The 17,088-nt window shown below is 42.8% G+C and overlaps 2 protein-coding genes across 2 annotated transcripts in view; both read left to right on the top strand.

Moving 5' to 3' along the window:
• The window catches only part of LOC127530970 (proteoglycan 4-like), a 50,252-nt gene that overhangs the window by 6,612 nt on the left and 26,552 nt on the right, over positions 1-17,088 (top strand). The window contains exon 3 of the mRNA XM_051938976.1: positions 1,232-4,717. Within this exon, the coding sequence (XP_051794936.1) occupies positions 1,232-3,291 (2,060 nt within the window). The 3' untranslated portion in view covers positions 3,292-4,717. The remainder of the gene's footprint in view (positions 1-1,231; positions 4,718-17,088) is intronic.
• On the top strand, positions 369-11,897 carry LOC127530925 (high affinity copper uptake protein 1-like). Its single transcript, XM_051938845.1, has 5 exons — positions 369-537; positions 5,925-6,058; positions 6,134-6,203; positions 6,297-6,465; positions 10,579-11,897. The coding sequence occupies exons 2-5, from the start codon at positions 5,927-5,929 to the stop codon at positions 10,778-10,780; spliced, it is 573 nt and encodes a 190-aa protein (XP_051794805.1). The 5' UTR covers positions 369-537; positions 5,925-5,926; the 3' UTR covers positions 10,781-11,897.

Raw genomic sequence — 17,088 nt, forward strand, 5'->3', positions numbered from 1 at the left:
TTAACACTTTTGTGTGTTAATGTCCGTTTTTTAAAACTTTTGTGTGTTATCTGTGTTTTTGACACTTTTGTGTGTATATCCAGGTGAACTGTTGCCAGTGTTTTGGACCAGATAAATTAATTATTTCAAGAATTATTTTATTATTGTTTCTCTTCTTGATGATGGAGTAAACATACCTGAGTTTAATTTTTTTTCCACCTTCACATCACGTGGTGCGTTCAGGAGCTCACATGATCACGTCACTACAAACGCTGTGTACGTGGCCCACAAAAGCCCGCCCCTGATCCAATAACTCGATCTGTGATTGGTCCACTCTTTTGTTGCCCAGCCTCTTTTAAGCTCCTCCCCTTGCTCTACGTAAAGCCGTGATGACGCAGCTGGCGGAAGCGGCGCGGCAGACAGTGAAGAGTTGCGGAGATACCGACTTTCTTCTGCTTCTTTTCTTCTCCTGTTTTATTTTACTAGAACCGGTTTAGTTTCGTGTTTCTGAGGAGGAACGAAGGAAGAAAAGAGGAGCAATTCCCGCGTCACTTCCAGGTAAACTCAGCACCTGTTTTCCTGTTTAAGCAGCTCTGTCAGTGACCTCTGCTGTTACCCGCTAGCACACTGTTGCTACTGCACCAAACTCCATAGAAAATCAGGGCACCTGAAGAGTTTTTGCTCTTGTGCCTGAAACATACATTCAAGAGACAAGAACTTGTGATTGTTCCAGAACCAGACTGGTGTTGTAGTAAATTCGGCTGGATGCATTTCACCTGCAGGGTCCTTATTCCCAGAAGTCATGGCTCTTATTTACCTGGTTTAACCGCATTTCCTCTCTCTGTTCAGCTCCGACAAACTGATAGGATTTAAAAGGAGTCCGATTCTAAAGTGATTACCAGCAGTGACTGCTGGATGTCGTGCACACCGACTTAGAGAGCGGTTCGTGTGCTGCCTGAAGAGGTGCAAATTTAAGTCTTTCCCGTGCACGCACACGCGCGCTCGCAAGACGGCATTAACTTGACAGGTTTTTGGTTGGAGGCTGGTTACCTGAAGTGGCATCACTGAGCTGGAAATGAAGCAGAACCAGTCTAGAACCGGTCCAGAACAATGGAGGTAGTGTGAGACGAGGAAATAACAATAACAGAGAGCTCAGTGGGACAAGGAAGTCCTCAAACACTCAGGTTAGACAAACATTTCAGAGATGACAGTCTGGATCTAATAACAGAAAAACACTGTGATTAACTCTCAGTCTCCTTTAATCAGGATCAGATTAGACCTGGACCCAGCGCTCAGATTAGACCTGGACCCAGCGCTCAGATTAGACCTGGACCCAGCGCTCAGATTAGAGCTGGACCCAGCGCTCAGATTAGAGCTGGACCCAGCGCTCAGATTAGACCTGGACCCAGCGCTCAGATTAGAGCTGGACCCAGCGCTCAGATTAGACTTGGACCCAACGCTCAGATTAGACCTGGACCCAGCGCTCAGATTAGACCTGGACCCAGCGCTCAGATTAGACCTGGACCCAGCGCTCAGATTAGACCTGGACCCAACGCTCAGATTAGACCTGGACCCAACGCTCAGATTAGACCTGGACCCAACGCTCAGATTAGACCTGGACCCAACGCTCAGATTAGACCTGGACCCAACGCTCAGATTAGAGCTGGACCCAGCGCTCAGATTAGAGCTGGACCCAGCGCTCAGATTAGACCTGGAGCTAAAGCTCAGATTAGACCTGGAGCCAACGCTCAGATTAGACCTGGAGCCAGCGCTCAGATTAGACCTGGAGCCAGCGCTCAGATTAGACCTGGACCCAGCGCTCAGATTAGACCTGGACCCAGCGCTCAGATTAGACCTGGACCCAGCGCTCAGATTAGACCTGGACCCAACGCTCAGATTAGAGCTGGACCCAACGCTCAGATTAGACCTGGACCCAGCGCTCAGATTAGACCTGGACCCAACGCTCAGATTAGACCTGGACCCAGCGCTCAGATTAGACCTGGACCCAGCGCTCAGATTAGAGCTGGACCCAGCGCTCAGATTAGAGCTGGACCCAACGCTCAGATTAGAGCTGGACCCAACGCTCAGATTAGAGCTGGACCCAGCGCTCAGATTAGAGCTGGACCCAGCGCTCAGATTAGAGCTGGACCCAGCGCTCAGATTAGAGCTGGACCCAGCGCTCAGATTAGAGCTGGACCCAGCGCTCAGATTAGACCTGGAGCTAAAGCTCAGATTAGACCTGGACCCAGCGCTCAGATTAGACCTGGACCCATCGCTCAGATTAGAGCTGGACCCAGCGCTCAGATTAGAGCTGGACCCAACGCTCAGATTAGAGCTGGACCCAGCGCTCAGATTAGAGCTGGACCCAGCGCTCAGATTAGAGCTGGACCCAGCGCTCAGATTAGACCTGGACCCAGCGCTCAGATTAGAGCTGGACCCAGCGCTCAGATTAGAGCTGGACCCAGCGCTCAGATTAGACCTGGAGCTAAAGCTCAGATTAGACCTGGACCCAGCGCTCAGATTAGACCTGGACCCAGCGCTCAGATTAGAGCTGGACCCAGCGCTCAGATTAGAGCTGGACCCAGCGCTCAGATTAGACCTGGACCCAGCGCTCAGATTAGAGCTGGACCCAGCGCTCAGATTAGACCTGGACCCAGCGCTCAGATTAGAGCTGGACCCAACGCTCAGATTAGAGCTGGACCCAACGCTCAGATTAGAGCTGGACCCAGCGCTCAGATTAGACCTGGACCCAGCGCTCAGATTAGACCTGGACCCAGCGCTCAGATTAGACCTGGACCCAGCGCTCAGATTAGAGCTGGACCCAGCGCTCAGATTAGACCTGGAGCTAAAGCTCAGATTAGACCTGGACCCAGCGCTCAGATTAGACCTGGAGCTAAAGCTCAGATTAGACCTGGACCCAGCGCTCAGATTAGAGCTGGACCCAGCGCTCAGATTAGAGCTGGACCCAGCGCTCAGATTAGAGCTGGACCCAGCGCTCAGATTAGACCTGGACCCAGCGCTCAGATTAGAGCTGGAGCTAAAGCTCAGATTAGACCTGGACCCAGCGCTCAGATTAGACCTGGACCCAGCGCTCAGATTAGAGCTGGACCCAGCGCTCAGATTAGAGCTGGACCCAACGCTCAGATTAGAGCTGGACCCAGCGCTCAGATTAGAGCTGGACCCAGCGCTCAGATTAGAGCTGGACCCAGCGCTCAGATTAGAGCTGGACCCAGCGCTCAGATTAGACCTGGACCCAGCGCTCAGATTAGACCTGGACCCAGCGCTCAGATTAACTCAAATCCTCTAGTTTGAGGCCATAAAACCGTAACCATAGAATCCAACATGATAAACGTCTGAAGGGTCAAAGGTCAGGGCTTCTGTGCTCTGATTGGCTGCTGAGACCGGTGTCAGACACTTGGAGGAAGGTGTACGTGTCAGAGCCAATGAGCAGTGACCTTGACCCAGTAGGTCATCGTCCAGTCAGGTGACTGACTGATCAGTAGGCCAGCAGCCAGGTGTTGGTTTGACTCAGCTTCAGCTTATGACTATTTATTAAATATTACTAGTTTTTAATTATTAGTTATTCCTTTTTATTTTTTGTGTTGAGGAATTATTGTTATTAGTGTTATTTAGTTATTATTATTAGTTATTGTTATGTATTAGTTATAATTGTACAGCATCTGTATTTCATTAAACAGTCTGAGGGACTGTCGGTTCTGCTGTTTGATTACAGAACCAAAGGAGAACTACACAAACCAGCACTTATTATTGGGTTAGTATTCGGTTATTATTAGGATATAGTTTGGTTATTTCTCCTGTTTTTAGTCTAACTTCCAGTTGGATGATTTCATCTGTTTCTATTTATTCTGTTTCTATTTATTCAGTTTTTCTTTATTGTGTTTTTATTAACCACGCCGAAGGGTACGTCGGCGGGGTTATTGCATTTGGTGCGGTATCTGGCTGGGTAAGTATGTCTGTATGTATGTGGCTATGTCCGTTCCGATATCTCTGCAACCGCTGAAGTCAGGATAATCAAACTTGGCACTGAAGATCAGTCTAAGGTCCCCTGCTCAGTTGTGAAGTTACAGGTCAGCAGATCAAGTATGGAGGGAGATACGTACGATGATCAAAATTGATACATATTGCATCGGTTGTATAGGGAGGACAGGGTTTTCGCCAGCAGAGGGCGTGGTTCTGCCCTCTACTGAGGGCTCATCTAGTTCATTCTCTTTTTCTTTTTTCTGTTTTTCTTTATTGTGTTTTTATTGATTCTGTCGTAAGTCTCTGGTGGTTCTGCAGGTCCGGCTGGTCTAGTTCTTGTACCACAATTCTGGTTCTGGACAAAACCACCTCTATGTTCCAAATTAAGACTGATGCTGACTCGCTCAAACAGAACATGTGTTGCCGACGGCAACAGACGGTCTTCTCGTTAATGTTAACGACGCTGTGATCTAATTGGCTGAAAGCAGAAAGCAGCTCAGAGCGCTCTGATTGGTCAGTTCTGCTTCCTGTAGCCTCGGGGCTTGACAGCCAATCAGATTACAACAGGGCGTCTGCTTGGTGATGTCACACCGTTACCTTAGTTACGGCTCAGCAGCCGGCTGGTTAGTGCTGTGATGTCACCGGCGTTCAGTCTGAGTCTGAGTTTGGATGAGTCGACATCAGCGAGAGGACAGAGAAGCTCCGGTCAGTCTGCAGGCGTGTTCAGGCGTGTTCAGGCGTGTTCAGGCGTGTTCAGGTGTGTGTTCTGGCATGTGTTCTGTAGGGGTGTAACGGTACACAAAAATTTCAGTTTGGTTCTCAGTTAAGGGGAAAAATGGAATAAAAAACCTGCTGATATCAGAGCTGGTCTGACTTTCTGGCTGAAATGTGGATGAGAAAGAACTTCATAACGGGCTCTATCACCTAAAGTAGGAAATGGATTTTAAAGTAATTGCTTTTAAAAAAACAAAACAAAAAACATTTAGTTAGGCTCCTGTTTACCAGCATAAATATACTAGTAGGCTAAAAAAAATACACCATCAAGTCATTTATCTGTAGCAAAGAGCAGTAATGTAAAGTTAACATAAGCTGACCTTCATCAGAAGTTTAAAACCTCAGTTCTGAACAACGGAGTATGGCCGTAGATCTGCTGCTATGAAAACACCATGGACTTGGTTATTGCTTTAGCCCGTTCTGAAATGCTAGGCAGGGTTTGATGAAATGATGCTGGGAGCATCGTTTGTACAGTTCTCTGTTTTTTCCTAGCAGTGGGGATAGCTACACTTGGAAGGAGCTTTTTCTAATGTGTGTCTAAGTTTGACGTGTTGCTGGATGCAGAGCTGAGGACCGCTTCAGTGTCGGCGTACGGCTTTCGTCTTGTCCACTTGTTCTTCTACTTTTTCATACTTCACTGGGAAACCGAAGTGATCCCAAACTGGTGATTTTAATGATGCCGGAGCATCTTCCAGCTCTAGCTTCTTCTCATTGTTGCTAGCATTAGCCATGAAATGCCGACAGGAGAATAAACGATCCGTCACATCCTGTGGCTCCCTGGAAACTCCTGCTTTTTTTCTTTAGTTCCACAATACTGCGTGACTGTGAGCCAGAGAAGATCCACCGCAGCTGTGGGCACTATGAAGTTTTAGGTTTAAAACGACTGTGTACATTCTTAATAGTCTTAAAATGTTCATATCACGGTACGCTACCGTACCGAACGGTTCGGTACGAGTAAGTGTACCGTTATACCCCTAGTGTTCAGGCGTGTGTTCAGGTGAATGCTGCTGCTTGTATCTTTCTATTAATGGCTGTTCCCTGGATGTGGTTCTCGTTCCTGATGATCCACCAGAGGGACCTTTAAGATCCTTCTGGGTCCCTGTAGTGCTCAAGGAGATCAGAACTAACCAGGACCAATGATTGCTCACACTAGGATACATCTCATGATACTGCTGATTTTGTTTCCGTAGCGATGGATCACATGAGTCACAGTGGCATGGACCACAACGATCACCAGCATCACACCATGGCCACGACCACCATCAGCGGCCACGACCACGGAGGAGGAGGGGACAGCGGGGACCATAGCTGCCACAACAACATGGTGAGGGGCGGGGCTTATGATGTACCTGAGTTCCCTGCAGGTGTTGGCGTGTTAACGTTAGCTGTTGTTGTCTAGATGATGACCTTCCACTTCGGCTACAACGTGGAGCTGCTGTTCAACGGGCTGCTCATCAACTCACCTGGAGGTCAGCCGGAGGGAGGGAGGGGCGGGGCTTACATGTGTCACATCTGTTCTGTCTACCTGTACCTGAACGTTGCCCGTCCTCTCGTCCAATCAGGGATGGTCGCGGCTTGTATTGGTGTCTTCCTATTGGCCGTCTTGTACGAGGGGCTGAAGATTGGCCGTGAGGTTCTGCTGCGGCGCAGTCAGGTCAACGTGCGCTACAACTCCATGCCTCTCCCAGGGGCTGATGGGACGGTGCTGATGGAGACGCACAAGACAGTTGGGTACGTCGCTACGCTAATGCTTAGCTCATGCTAATGATGCGAGCAGAGCAGGAGGAGCCACAGACAGAAGCTAACAGGAAGTGTTTTAACCCTCGTGTCTTTGTATGGGTCAACTCGATCCGTTTTAAAGTTTGAAAATATGGAGTGAAACTTCTGATGTCCACATTTTTAACATTTTTGGGAAATTTTTGAACATTTTTTGGTGGAAAAAAAGAAATGTTAAAGTGTTTCTTATGAACATTCCCATAAAAATACCAACCAAAATCCAGTAAATTTCTCTGGATTTTGCTTGATTTTTATGTAAATGTTCTTAAAGAAAATACCAGAAGCTTTACTGGTGTGTGTGTGTGTGTGTGTGTGTGTGTGTGTGTGTGTGTGTGTGTGTGTAACCACTTTAGAATTTTTTAGGATTTTTTGGAAGATTTTTACTCATTTTTTGAAAATATTTACAGTACAAGATTTTTTTTGCCAAATTTGGGTGATTTGTTTTTAAAATAAAATTTCCCAGGGAAACTTTTAAAGGAATTATTGGAATTTTCTTCCTGAAGGTTTTGCAAATTTTCAGAAATTCTAAAATGTTTTTGCTGATTTTTAATTTTTTTCAGACAAGGAAATGATATTTTTTGGTGCCCATAAATAAAGAAATCAGGATGGTTTATAACCTGAACCCAAACAGTGTTTTTTTTTCTAAATGTTGAGAATAATAACATTTAATGACAGGAACATTATGTCATTTTAGTTTTAAAATGTTAGAGTACACTTGTTTATAGTGAAAATCTAGATTTTTGTGTGACAAACTGAAACTTTTATCTCAGTAGGTTAATTATAGTCTGACAGAGTTCTGCTTGTATCATAGTAAAACTGAAAAAAATCTATTAAATAACGTTAAGTGTTTGGAAATTAACAATGAAAGAAGTTTTTACAATGTAGTCTCAGACAGGAACTCCATTTTATAAACATTTGCTGCGACGTTGAAGCGTTTATTTTGAAAATGTTCTGATTTAAAATGCTGACATTAAAGCATTTTATTTTGAAAATGTTAGTTTAAAATACTGACGTTGAAGTGTTTTATTTCGAAAATGTTGCGGTTTAAAATAGTGATGTCACCAATTGTGTCAACCAATCAGAGCAGCCCCAGTGTGGAGTCGGTCTGAGACGACGAATTAGAGCAAGTTTGAGATATAAGTTCTTATGATGCGTTTCCTGCCTGCTCCTTGATCGACAGCAGCTTGAAGGGGGTGGAGCTTCCTGTTGGAACAAAGTCCCACCTCTCCAGGTTGTCTCCCAGGTAACGGTCTTTAGTCCTGGTCCTGGTGCTGGTTCTGGTTCTGGTTGTGGTCTAGGTCTGGGAACCTCTGATCAGCTTGTTCAGACAGATTTTGATCACTGATCAATGAACTGGTTATGAGTGTTGGCAGGCTTTGATTGGAGGACGTCTTTTCTTCTTCGGTGGTGTTAACCCTTTGACGCCCCACAGGGGTCAAAAGTGACCCCTGTGGGGCATCAAAGGGTTGATTATGGTTGCTGTAGTAGAATCCAGCGTGACTTCCTGTATTCTGCTAAGTGAGTTTAATGATGCTAACAGTTGGTAAAGTAGCTGCCATACTGCTGATGCTAATGCTAACCCTACACTGTAGTATGGGAACACAGCTAAAGGTTAGCTAGCTAATCCAGCAACAGAAATACAGGCTACTGCTAACTGCTCGCACACCATTTAGCTTCTTCACTGTTAGCATCGTTTACCTTATGGTTCTGTCTTTAAAGCTATAATGCTAATTCAGAGTTATGACAATGTGCTGTGCTACCGCTGTAACATGAGCATCTACATTACTAATAGTAGTAATACTACAAACATTTAAGTCTACATTACTAAAGATAGTAGTACTACAGGCATTAACATCTACATTACTAATGATAGTATTACTACAAACACTAAAGTCGTCATACTAATGATAGTAGTACTACAAGCATTAACATCTACATTACTAATGATAGTAGTACTACAAGCATTAACGTCTACATTACTAATGATAGTAGTACTACAAGCATTAACGTCTACATTACTAATGATAGTAGTACTACAAGCATTAACGTCTACATTACTAATGATAGTAGTACTACAAACATTAACATCTACATTACTAATGATAGTAGTACTACAAGCATTAACGTCTACATTACTAATGATAGTAGTACTACAAGCATTAACGTCTACATTACTAATGATAGTAGTACTACAAGCATTAACATCTACATTACTAATGATAGTAGTACTACAAGCATTAACATCTACATTACTAATGATAGTAGTACTACAAGCATTAACGTCTACATTACTAATGATAGTAGTACTACAAGCATTAACGTCTACATTACTAATGATAGTAGTACTACAAGCATTAACGTCTACATTACTAATGATAGTAGTACTACAAGCATTAACGTCTACATTACTAATGATAGTAGTACTACAAGCATTAACGTCTACATTACTAATGATAGTAGTACTACAAGCATTAACGTCTACATTACTAATGATAGTAGTACTACAAGCATTAACGTCTACATTACTAATGATAGTAGTACTACAAGCATTAACGTCTACATTACTAATGATAGTAGTACTACAAGCATTAACGTCTACATTACTAATGATAGTAGTACTACAAGCATTAACATCTACATTACTAATGATAGTAGTACTACAAGCATTAACATCTACATTACTAATGATAGTAGTACTACAAGCATTAACATCTACATTACTAATGGTAGTAGTACTACAAACACTAAAGTCTACAGTAGTAAAGATAGTAGTACTACAAACACTAACATCTACATTACTAGTGGTAGTAGTACTACAAACACTAAAGTCGACATACTAATGGTAGTAGTACTACGAATATTAGCATCTACATTACTAATTCCAGTAGTAGGGCTGGGCGATATGACCAAAATTTTATATCCCGATACGATATACATCACGATATAGCATATTTTTGGTAAATTCAATGAATGAATGGCACCGGGCAGCGGCATACCTTACAAAGTACGGTAGTCTGATCCTTGTCGGTCTTTTTAAATCCAAACCACCGCCATATGACAGAAGTTCCCCCTCTTTTAGGTACAAGCTCGTCGGTGTGAGCTGGTTGTTCGTCATCTTGTTGTTTAGATTGTTCTTCTGAGTCGAGTCCACCGTCTTCCTCCATAGCTGTTTATGTTTTAGCAGTGTTGCCAACTCCTCAGTAAGGAAAGCCGCTGTTGGCTGTCCTAAAAGTTGCTAGAAGTCGCTAAATGACGTCATCTCCTAATGTGCATATTTCCCAGTTTGCATGTAATTGTAATCAACGTTGTAGGAGAGAGGAATAACGTTGTGGAAGAGACCAAAAAGTGAGTATAAAACACCCAAAATATGTTTTTGAACTAGAGGCTAAATGCTGTGGTTTATTTTAGTATGACAGTGAAGAAACATTTTCATTTATATCCCGCTCTGTTAGTCTGGATGGGATCTGTAGTGACTTTGTCCATGCACGATTCATCTGCCGTCTGGCCGCGGAGTGATGCGTCCTCTAATCAGACACTGGGTCTGCTGTGGGGTTACTGGACTGACAGCCTGTGCTCTGGGAGGGGGAGGAGCTCACAGCAGCACCTGCTGCTGGTTGAAAACAGTAACTGCAGAAGGATCCCAGTTTTCCTGTCAGTCTCCAAAACGGCAGAAAAAGTAGCTAGATTTGTCGCTAGTCGCTTTAGACAAAAAAAGTCGCTGGGACACTTTGGAAAGTCGCTAGATTTAGCGAGAAAGTCGCTAAGTTGGCAAAGTGGGCTTGCCGTAAGGCACGTCGGTGACATAAAATTCTGCTGAAAAGCGTGTTTTGCAACACTGCGATATAAACGATAGGATCTTCACATAAAATGATAGACATTTTCTATCGTCCAGACAATATCTATCGTCATATCACCCAGCTCTAGGCAGTGGTACTACAAACACTAAAGTCTACATTACTAATGATAGTAGTACCACAAACATTAGCATCTACATTGCTAACTGCACTAACCCTTCTTAAAAGTGTATTCCAAGCAGAAACATTAACCAGCTTCTTGTCTTCCTTCCAGGCAGCGGATGCTAAGCCCCGCCCACTTTCTGCAGACACTGCTCCACATCATCCAGGTGGTTGTCAGCTACTTCCTGATGCTCGTCTTCATGACCTACAACGGCTACCTCTGCATCGCCGTGGCGGTCGGCGCCGGCATGGGCTACTTCCTGTTTAGCTGGCGGAAGGCGGTGGTCGTCGACATAACTGAGCACTGCCATTAGCTAGCGTGCTAGTTAGCATCACTTCTGCTGTTCACAATCGATTAACGCTAACTAACACCCTCACCCTGTTAGCATGCTAGCCGTATGCTAGTATGACTAAAACAAAGTTAGCTCGTAAACTGACACACTAAATTACGAATGTTACCTGGTAAGCACGGTAACCCCAGTCACACTGTAGGTTAGCTTACATGCTAACAAAGTTAATCCTTAAAAACGTTGTCGTCGCCATAAATGTTTCTTTTGTGGACTTCCTGTTGGTGAGCCAGCTAGCCAATCAGAGCTCGGCTCACTTCAGAGGTTTCTGATAGGCCAAATCAATTTATTCGTTGTTGTTTTTTGTGCCATGACAACTTGACTCATTAGAATATGTAGCTTAAGAAGAGCCACCAATCAGAAAGCAGGATTAATTCTTGGATCAGTTAAAAGTTCATTGATCAGGAGACGTTAAAATCTGTCTTCGTGAATCGGTTGCTGCTGATTCATCGACCGATCAACTGAACATTATAAGAGAGAAGAGTTGTAACTTCTCCTGTGTTTGTGTTTAGTTTATGTTCCGTTCCTTTGAATCTGTAAATGTATAAACACAGAAGCATTTTAAAAACATTTTAAAAGACATCCAGAGCGGAGCCATCAGACGTTTGATGGAGATCACTGTAGAAACACCTTCACGATCCTTTTTAAAGAAACCATCATGAACCTGTCGACCTGATCAGAAGATAGAAGGTTCTCTGGCCTTAAAGCCGCCGCCTGCTGCCTTACTAGCCTCACGTCCTGCTGGGGGCGCTCTAACGCTCTGCTTCAGTCTGTGTGTCGTAGGAATGTCTGCGTCTTCACTGTCGTGGTTTTTACTTTATTGGAGTGGATTCACACTGAAGGGGCGGAGTCTGATTGTGGACCAATGAGATGCAGGGATAGATGGTTACTGGAGTTCTGTATGTTTAGATAACTTCTCTATGATCACGTCTGCTTTTAGAACGTTGTCCTTCTGGTGAGCCTCCATGGTAGAATATGAAGTTTTATGATGTCAAACGTCTGTGAATGAAACGGTTTTATCTGGACTTTAAAGTGTTTTAAATGTCACAAATGCTGGAATCAATAAAAACTGAATCAAGTAGAAGCTCTATGTCGGCTCCTTTCTAACTGAAACATAATGAAGCTGGGACACACTGCTTCCTTCTTAACCCTCATACACACGTGGACAAAATTGTTGGTACCCCTCAGTTAAAGAAGGAAAAACCCACAATTCTCACTGAAATCACTTGAAACTCACAAAAGTAACAATAAATAAAAATTTATTGAAAATTAAATAATCAAAAACAGCCATTACTTTTGAATTGTTGATTAACATAATTATTTAAAAAAACAAACTAATGAAACAGGCCTGGACAAAAATGATGGTACCTCTATAAAAGATTGAAAACTATTTGACCAGAGTGACATGATTAACTCAGGTGTGTCATTTAATTGACATCACAGGTGTTTCCAAACTCATAATCAGTCAGTCTGCCTATTTAAAGGGAGACAAGTAGTCACCCTGCTGTTTGGTGAAAAGGTGTGTACCACACTGAACATGGACAACAGAAAGCGAAGGAGAGAATTGTCCCAGGACATCCGAAAAAAAATGATAGACAAACATCTTAAAGGTAAAGGCTATAAGACCATCTCTAAACAGCTTGAAGTTCCTGTGACAACAGTGGCTCATATTATTCAGAAGTTCAAGACCCACGGGACAGTAGCCAACCTCCCTGGACGTGGCCGCAAGAGGAAAATTGATGACAAATTGAAGAGACGGATCGTTGGAATTGTATCCAAAGAGCCCAGAGCAACCTCCAAAGAAATTAAAGGTGAACTCCAAGGCCAAGGTACATCAGTGTCAGACCGCACCATTCGTCGTTGTTTGAGCCAAAGTGGACTTCATGGGAGACGACCAAGGAGGACACCACTGCTGAAAAAAACTCATAAAAAAGCCAGACTGGAATTTGCAAAAATGCATGTTGACAAGCCACAAAGCTTCTGGGAGAATGTCCTTTGGACAGATGAGACCAAACTGGAGCTTTTTGGTAAGGCACATCAACTCTATGTTCATAGACTCAAAAACCAAGCATACGAAGAAAAGAACACTGTCCCTACGGTGAAACATGGAGGAGGCTCAGTAATGTTTTGGGGCTGCTTTGCTGCATCTGGCACAGGGTGTCTTGAAAGTGTGCAAGGTACGATGAAATCTGAAGACTATCAAGGCATTCTGGAGAGAAATGTGCTGCCTAGTGTCAGAAAGCTTGGTCTCAGTCGCAGGTCATGGGTCTTCCAACAGGACAACCATCCAAAACACACAGCCAAAAACAGCCAAGAATGGCTGAGAGAAAAGCGTTGGACTATTCTAAAGTGGCCTTCTATGAGCCCAGATCTGAATCCCATTGAACATATGTGGAAGGAGCTGAAACATGCCATTTGGAGAAGACACCCATCAAACCTGAGACAACTGGAGCTGTTTGCTCATGAGGAGTGGGCCAAAATACCTGTTGACAGCTGCAGAACGCTCATTGACAAATACAGAAATCGTTTAATTGCAGTGATTGCCTCAAAAGGTTGTGCAACAAAATATTAAGTTATGGGTACCATCATTTTTGTCCAGCCCTATTTCATTAGTTTGTTTTTTTAAATAATTATGTTAATCAACAATTCAAAAGTGATGGCTGATTTTGATTATTTAATTTTCAATAAATTTTTATTTATTGTTACTTTTGTGAGTTTCAAGTGATTTCAGTGAGAATTGTGGGTTTTTCCTTCTTTAACTGAGGGGTACCAACAATTTTGTCCACGTGTGTAACTCCATCAGGTTCTCAGTCATCCAGGTCCTTTTACCTCCTCATCCAGTAGATGTTTTTCTATCTCCATGTTTCCTCTCTACTCATCATCTGTAGATGTTCCTGCATGCTGGATGGATCTCCAACTACCAGCTCCAGTCGTCTTGTCTTGTCGTTTTGTGTCACGTTGGAGTCGTTTTGTAGGTCTGCATCTACTTTGTGTCCTTTAGAGTTTTGTTTGTGCTGTTTTTGTCTTTTCTGTCACTTTGTCTCGTTTTTTTTGCCACTAAGTCTCTTTTGCCATTTTGTGTCTTATTTTTCTGTCCTCATCCTAGAGATGTTTTTGGCTCTCCATGTTTCCTCTCTACTCTGCTTATCTACTAGAAGAAGTTCCACTGTGCTGGATAGATCTCCAGATACCATCCAGCACAGGGGCCTGTTTCACGAAGCAGGTTCAACAAACTGAGTTTCTTCCTCAACTCTGAGTTGATCTACTCTGAGATAGAAAACTCTGAGTTTTCGGTTTCACAACGGCTGATTTGAGTTGGTTTAATTAACTCGGAGTAGTTTGACCCACAACTCTGAAAAGACAGCATCAATGGAACCCCGATTCGACGAGTCACCATGGAAACGGGGAAGCGAAAGGCTGCGTTTTTGAACTGGAAGTTTTTAACGCTCTCATATGGCGAGTTTGAACACGTTTTTAGAAAGAAGTGCAACACCGCTGCAGCTGCAAAAGAGAGAGAGACGGCGTGGAGAACAGCCCGGATCAATGCGTAAGTTTAAATGTAGTCCTTTGTAATCGTAATAATATTACAGGGAATAACTGTCTGAATGGTAGAATATTAAGTTATTTCATTTAGAGGAAATCCTGACGGGGCAGCAGCTTAAGATGAAATATAAAAACATTGTTCAAACAGGTCAGACCTCGGCATTATCTCATGGAGGTACTTCATGTTGATCATGTTTTACATTGTAAAGTAGCCTAAATATTAAGTGGCTGTTTGACTGTGCAGTTGTTTTATCCACACATAGCCTAAATGTCTGCATCCAAATCATGTCCTGCTAAATAATTAAGACTATTTAAACTAACATAGACTTCTGCTCAGCCAACAGAAAGAAAGCAGATGCCTGTAAAACGGTGGAATAAAAGGTCATGGATGCACACATATATATATATATATATAGACACAGTGCCTATCATAAGTATTCACCCCCTTTGATGTTTTACCCTTTTATTGCTTTCATAAATCAATCATGGTCAATAAAATTTAGCTTTTTTAACACAAAAATTCTTGGAAAAAACTCTTTAATGTCAAAGTGAAAACAGATTTCTATAAAGTAATGTTAATGAAAGAAAATTATATAAATAAAAATAATTGTTTGCATAATTATTCACCCCCTTTTTAATTTAATGGTCTAATTCAATAGAGGTCCATCAAATTGTTGCCAATAGTCTCACTATCAGTGAAATGAAGATCAGCTGAGTGGTGTGGGTGTGTTTCAAGTGATTGAGTTGTAAAACATCTGTCTGAAGGGTCCAGAGAGCGGTTGATCAGTATTCCTGGCTACCATTACACCATGAAGACAGAAGAACACTCTAAGCGACTCAGGGAAAGGGTTATTGAGAAGTACAATTCAGGGGATGGTTACAAAAACATTTCCAAGGCACTGAACATCCCCCGGAGTTCAGTGAAATCAATTATCAAGAAATGGAAGGAATATGGCACTTGTGTGAATCTGCCTAGATCAGGCCGCCCTCGTAAACTGAGTGACCTACAAGTAGGAGACTAGTGAGAGAAGCCACCAAGACCCTACAACTACTCTGAAGGAGTTACAAGCTTCAGCTGCTGAGATGGGAGAGACTGTGCATGTAGCAACTGCTGCCCGGGTTCTTCACCGGTCAAAGCTTTATGGGAGAGTGGCAATGAGAACTGTTGAAGAAAAGTCATATTAGATCTGGACTAGAGTTTGCCAAAAAGCACGTGGAAGACTCCATGGTCAAGTGGAAGAAGATTCTTTGGTCTGATGAGACCAAAATTGAGCTTTTTGGCCATCAGACAAGATGTCATGTTTGGAGGAAACCAAACACTGCACATCACCAAAAACACACCATCCCCACTGTGAAGCATGGTGGTGGCAGCATCATGCTGTGGGGATGTTTCTCAGCAACTGGACCTGGAAGGCTTGTAAAGATAGAGGGCAGAATGAATGCTGCAAAATACACTGAAATCCTGGGGGACAATCTTTTTCAGTCTGCAAGAGAACTACGTCTTGGGAGAAGATTTATTTTCCAGCAAGACAATGATCCAAAACATACTGCAAAAGCTACACAGGAATGGTTAAAAAAGAACCAGGTAAATGTTGTGGAGTGGCCGAGTCAAAGCCCAGACCTCAATCCTATAGAGAATTTGTGGCTGGACTTGAAAAGGGCTGTTCATGCCCGATACCCACACAACCTGACAGAGGTTGAGCAGTTTTGCAAAGAAGAACGGAGCAAAATTACAGTGAGCAGATGTGCAGACTGACTGAGACCTATCCACACAGACTCACTGCTGTGATTGCAGCCAAAGGTGCATCTACTAAATACTGACTTGAAGGGGGTGAATAATTATGCAAACAATTATTTTCATTTATATAATTTTCTTTCATTAACATTACTTTATAGAAATCTGTTTTCACTTTGACATTAAAGAGTTTTTTCCAATAAATTTTTTGTTAAAAAAGCTAAATTTTGTTGACCTTGACTGATTTATGAAAGCAATAAAAGGGTAAAACATCAAAGGGGGTGAATACTTATGATAGGCACTGTATACATATATACATATATACATATATACACATACACACGTGGACAAAATTGTTGGTACCCCTCAGTTAAAGAAGGAAAAACCCACAAGTCTCACTGAAATCACTTGAAACTCACAAAAGTAACAATAAATAAAAATTTATTGAAAATTAAATAATCAAAATCAGCCATCACTTTTGAATTGTTGATTAACATAATTATTTAAAAAAAACAAACTAATGAAATAGGGCTGGACAAAAATGATGGTACCCATAACTTAATATTTTGTTGCACAACCTTTTGAGGCAATCACTGCAATTAAACGATTTCTGTATTTGTCAATGAGCGTTCTGCAGCTGTCAACAGGTATTTTGGCCCACTCCTCATGAGCAAACAGCTCCAGTTGTCTCAGGTTTGATGGGTGTCTTCTCCAAATGGCATGTTTCAGCTCCTTCCACATATGTTCAATGGGATTCAGATCTGGGCTCATAGAAGGCCACTTTAGAATAGTCCAACGCTTTTCTCTCAGCCATTCTTGGGTGTTTTTGGCTGTGTGTTTTGGATGGTTGTCCTGTTGGAAGACCCATGACCTGCGACTGAGACCAAGCTTTCTGACGCTAGGCAGCACATTTCTCTCCAGAATGCCTTGATAGTCTTCAGATTTCATCGTACCTTGCACACTTTCAAGACACCCTGTGCCAGATGCAGCAAAGCAG

Source organism: Acanthochromis polyacanthus, chromosome 18 (assembly GCF_021347895.1).
Source record: "Acanthochromis polyacanthus isolate Apoly-LR-REF ecotype Palm Island chromosome 18, KAUST_Apoly_ChrSc, whole genome shotgun sequence".
Taxonomy (NCBI): Eukaryota; Metazoa; Chordata; class Actinopteri; family Pomacentridae; genus Acanthochromis; species Acanthochromis polyacanthus.

What these genes read in the sequence shown, in the direction of transcription:
- LOC127530925 (XM_051938845.1), top strand. Translation starts at nt 5,927, where the DNA reads ATGGATCACATGAGTCACAGTGGCATGGACCACAACGATCACCAGCAT. An exon ending in ATAGCTGCCACAACAACATG is followed by an intron (nt 6,059 to 6,133) that starts GTGAGGGGCGGG and finishes GTTGTTGTCTAG; the next exon opens with ATGATGACCTTCCACTTCGG. An exon ending in GCTCATCAACTCACCTGGAG is followed by an intron (nt 6,204 to 6,296) that starts GTCAGCCGGAGG and finishes TCGTCCAATCAG; the next exon opens with GGATGGTCGCGGCTTGTATT.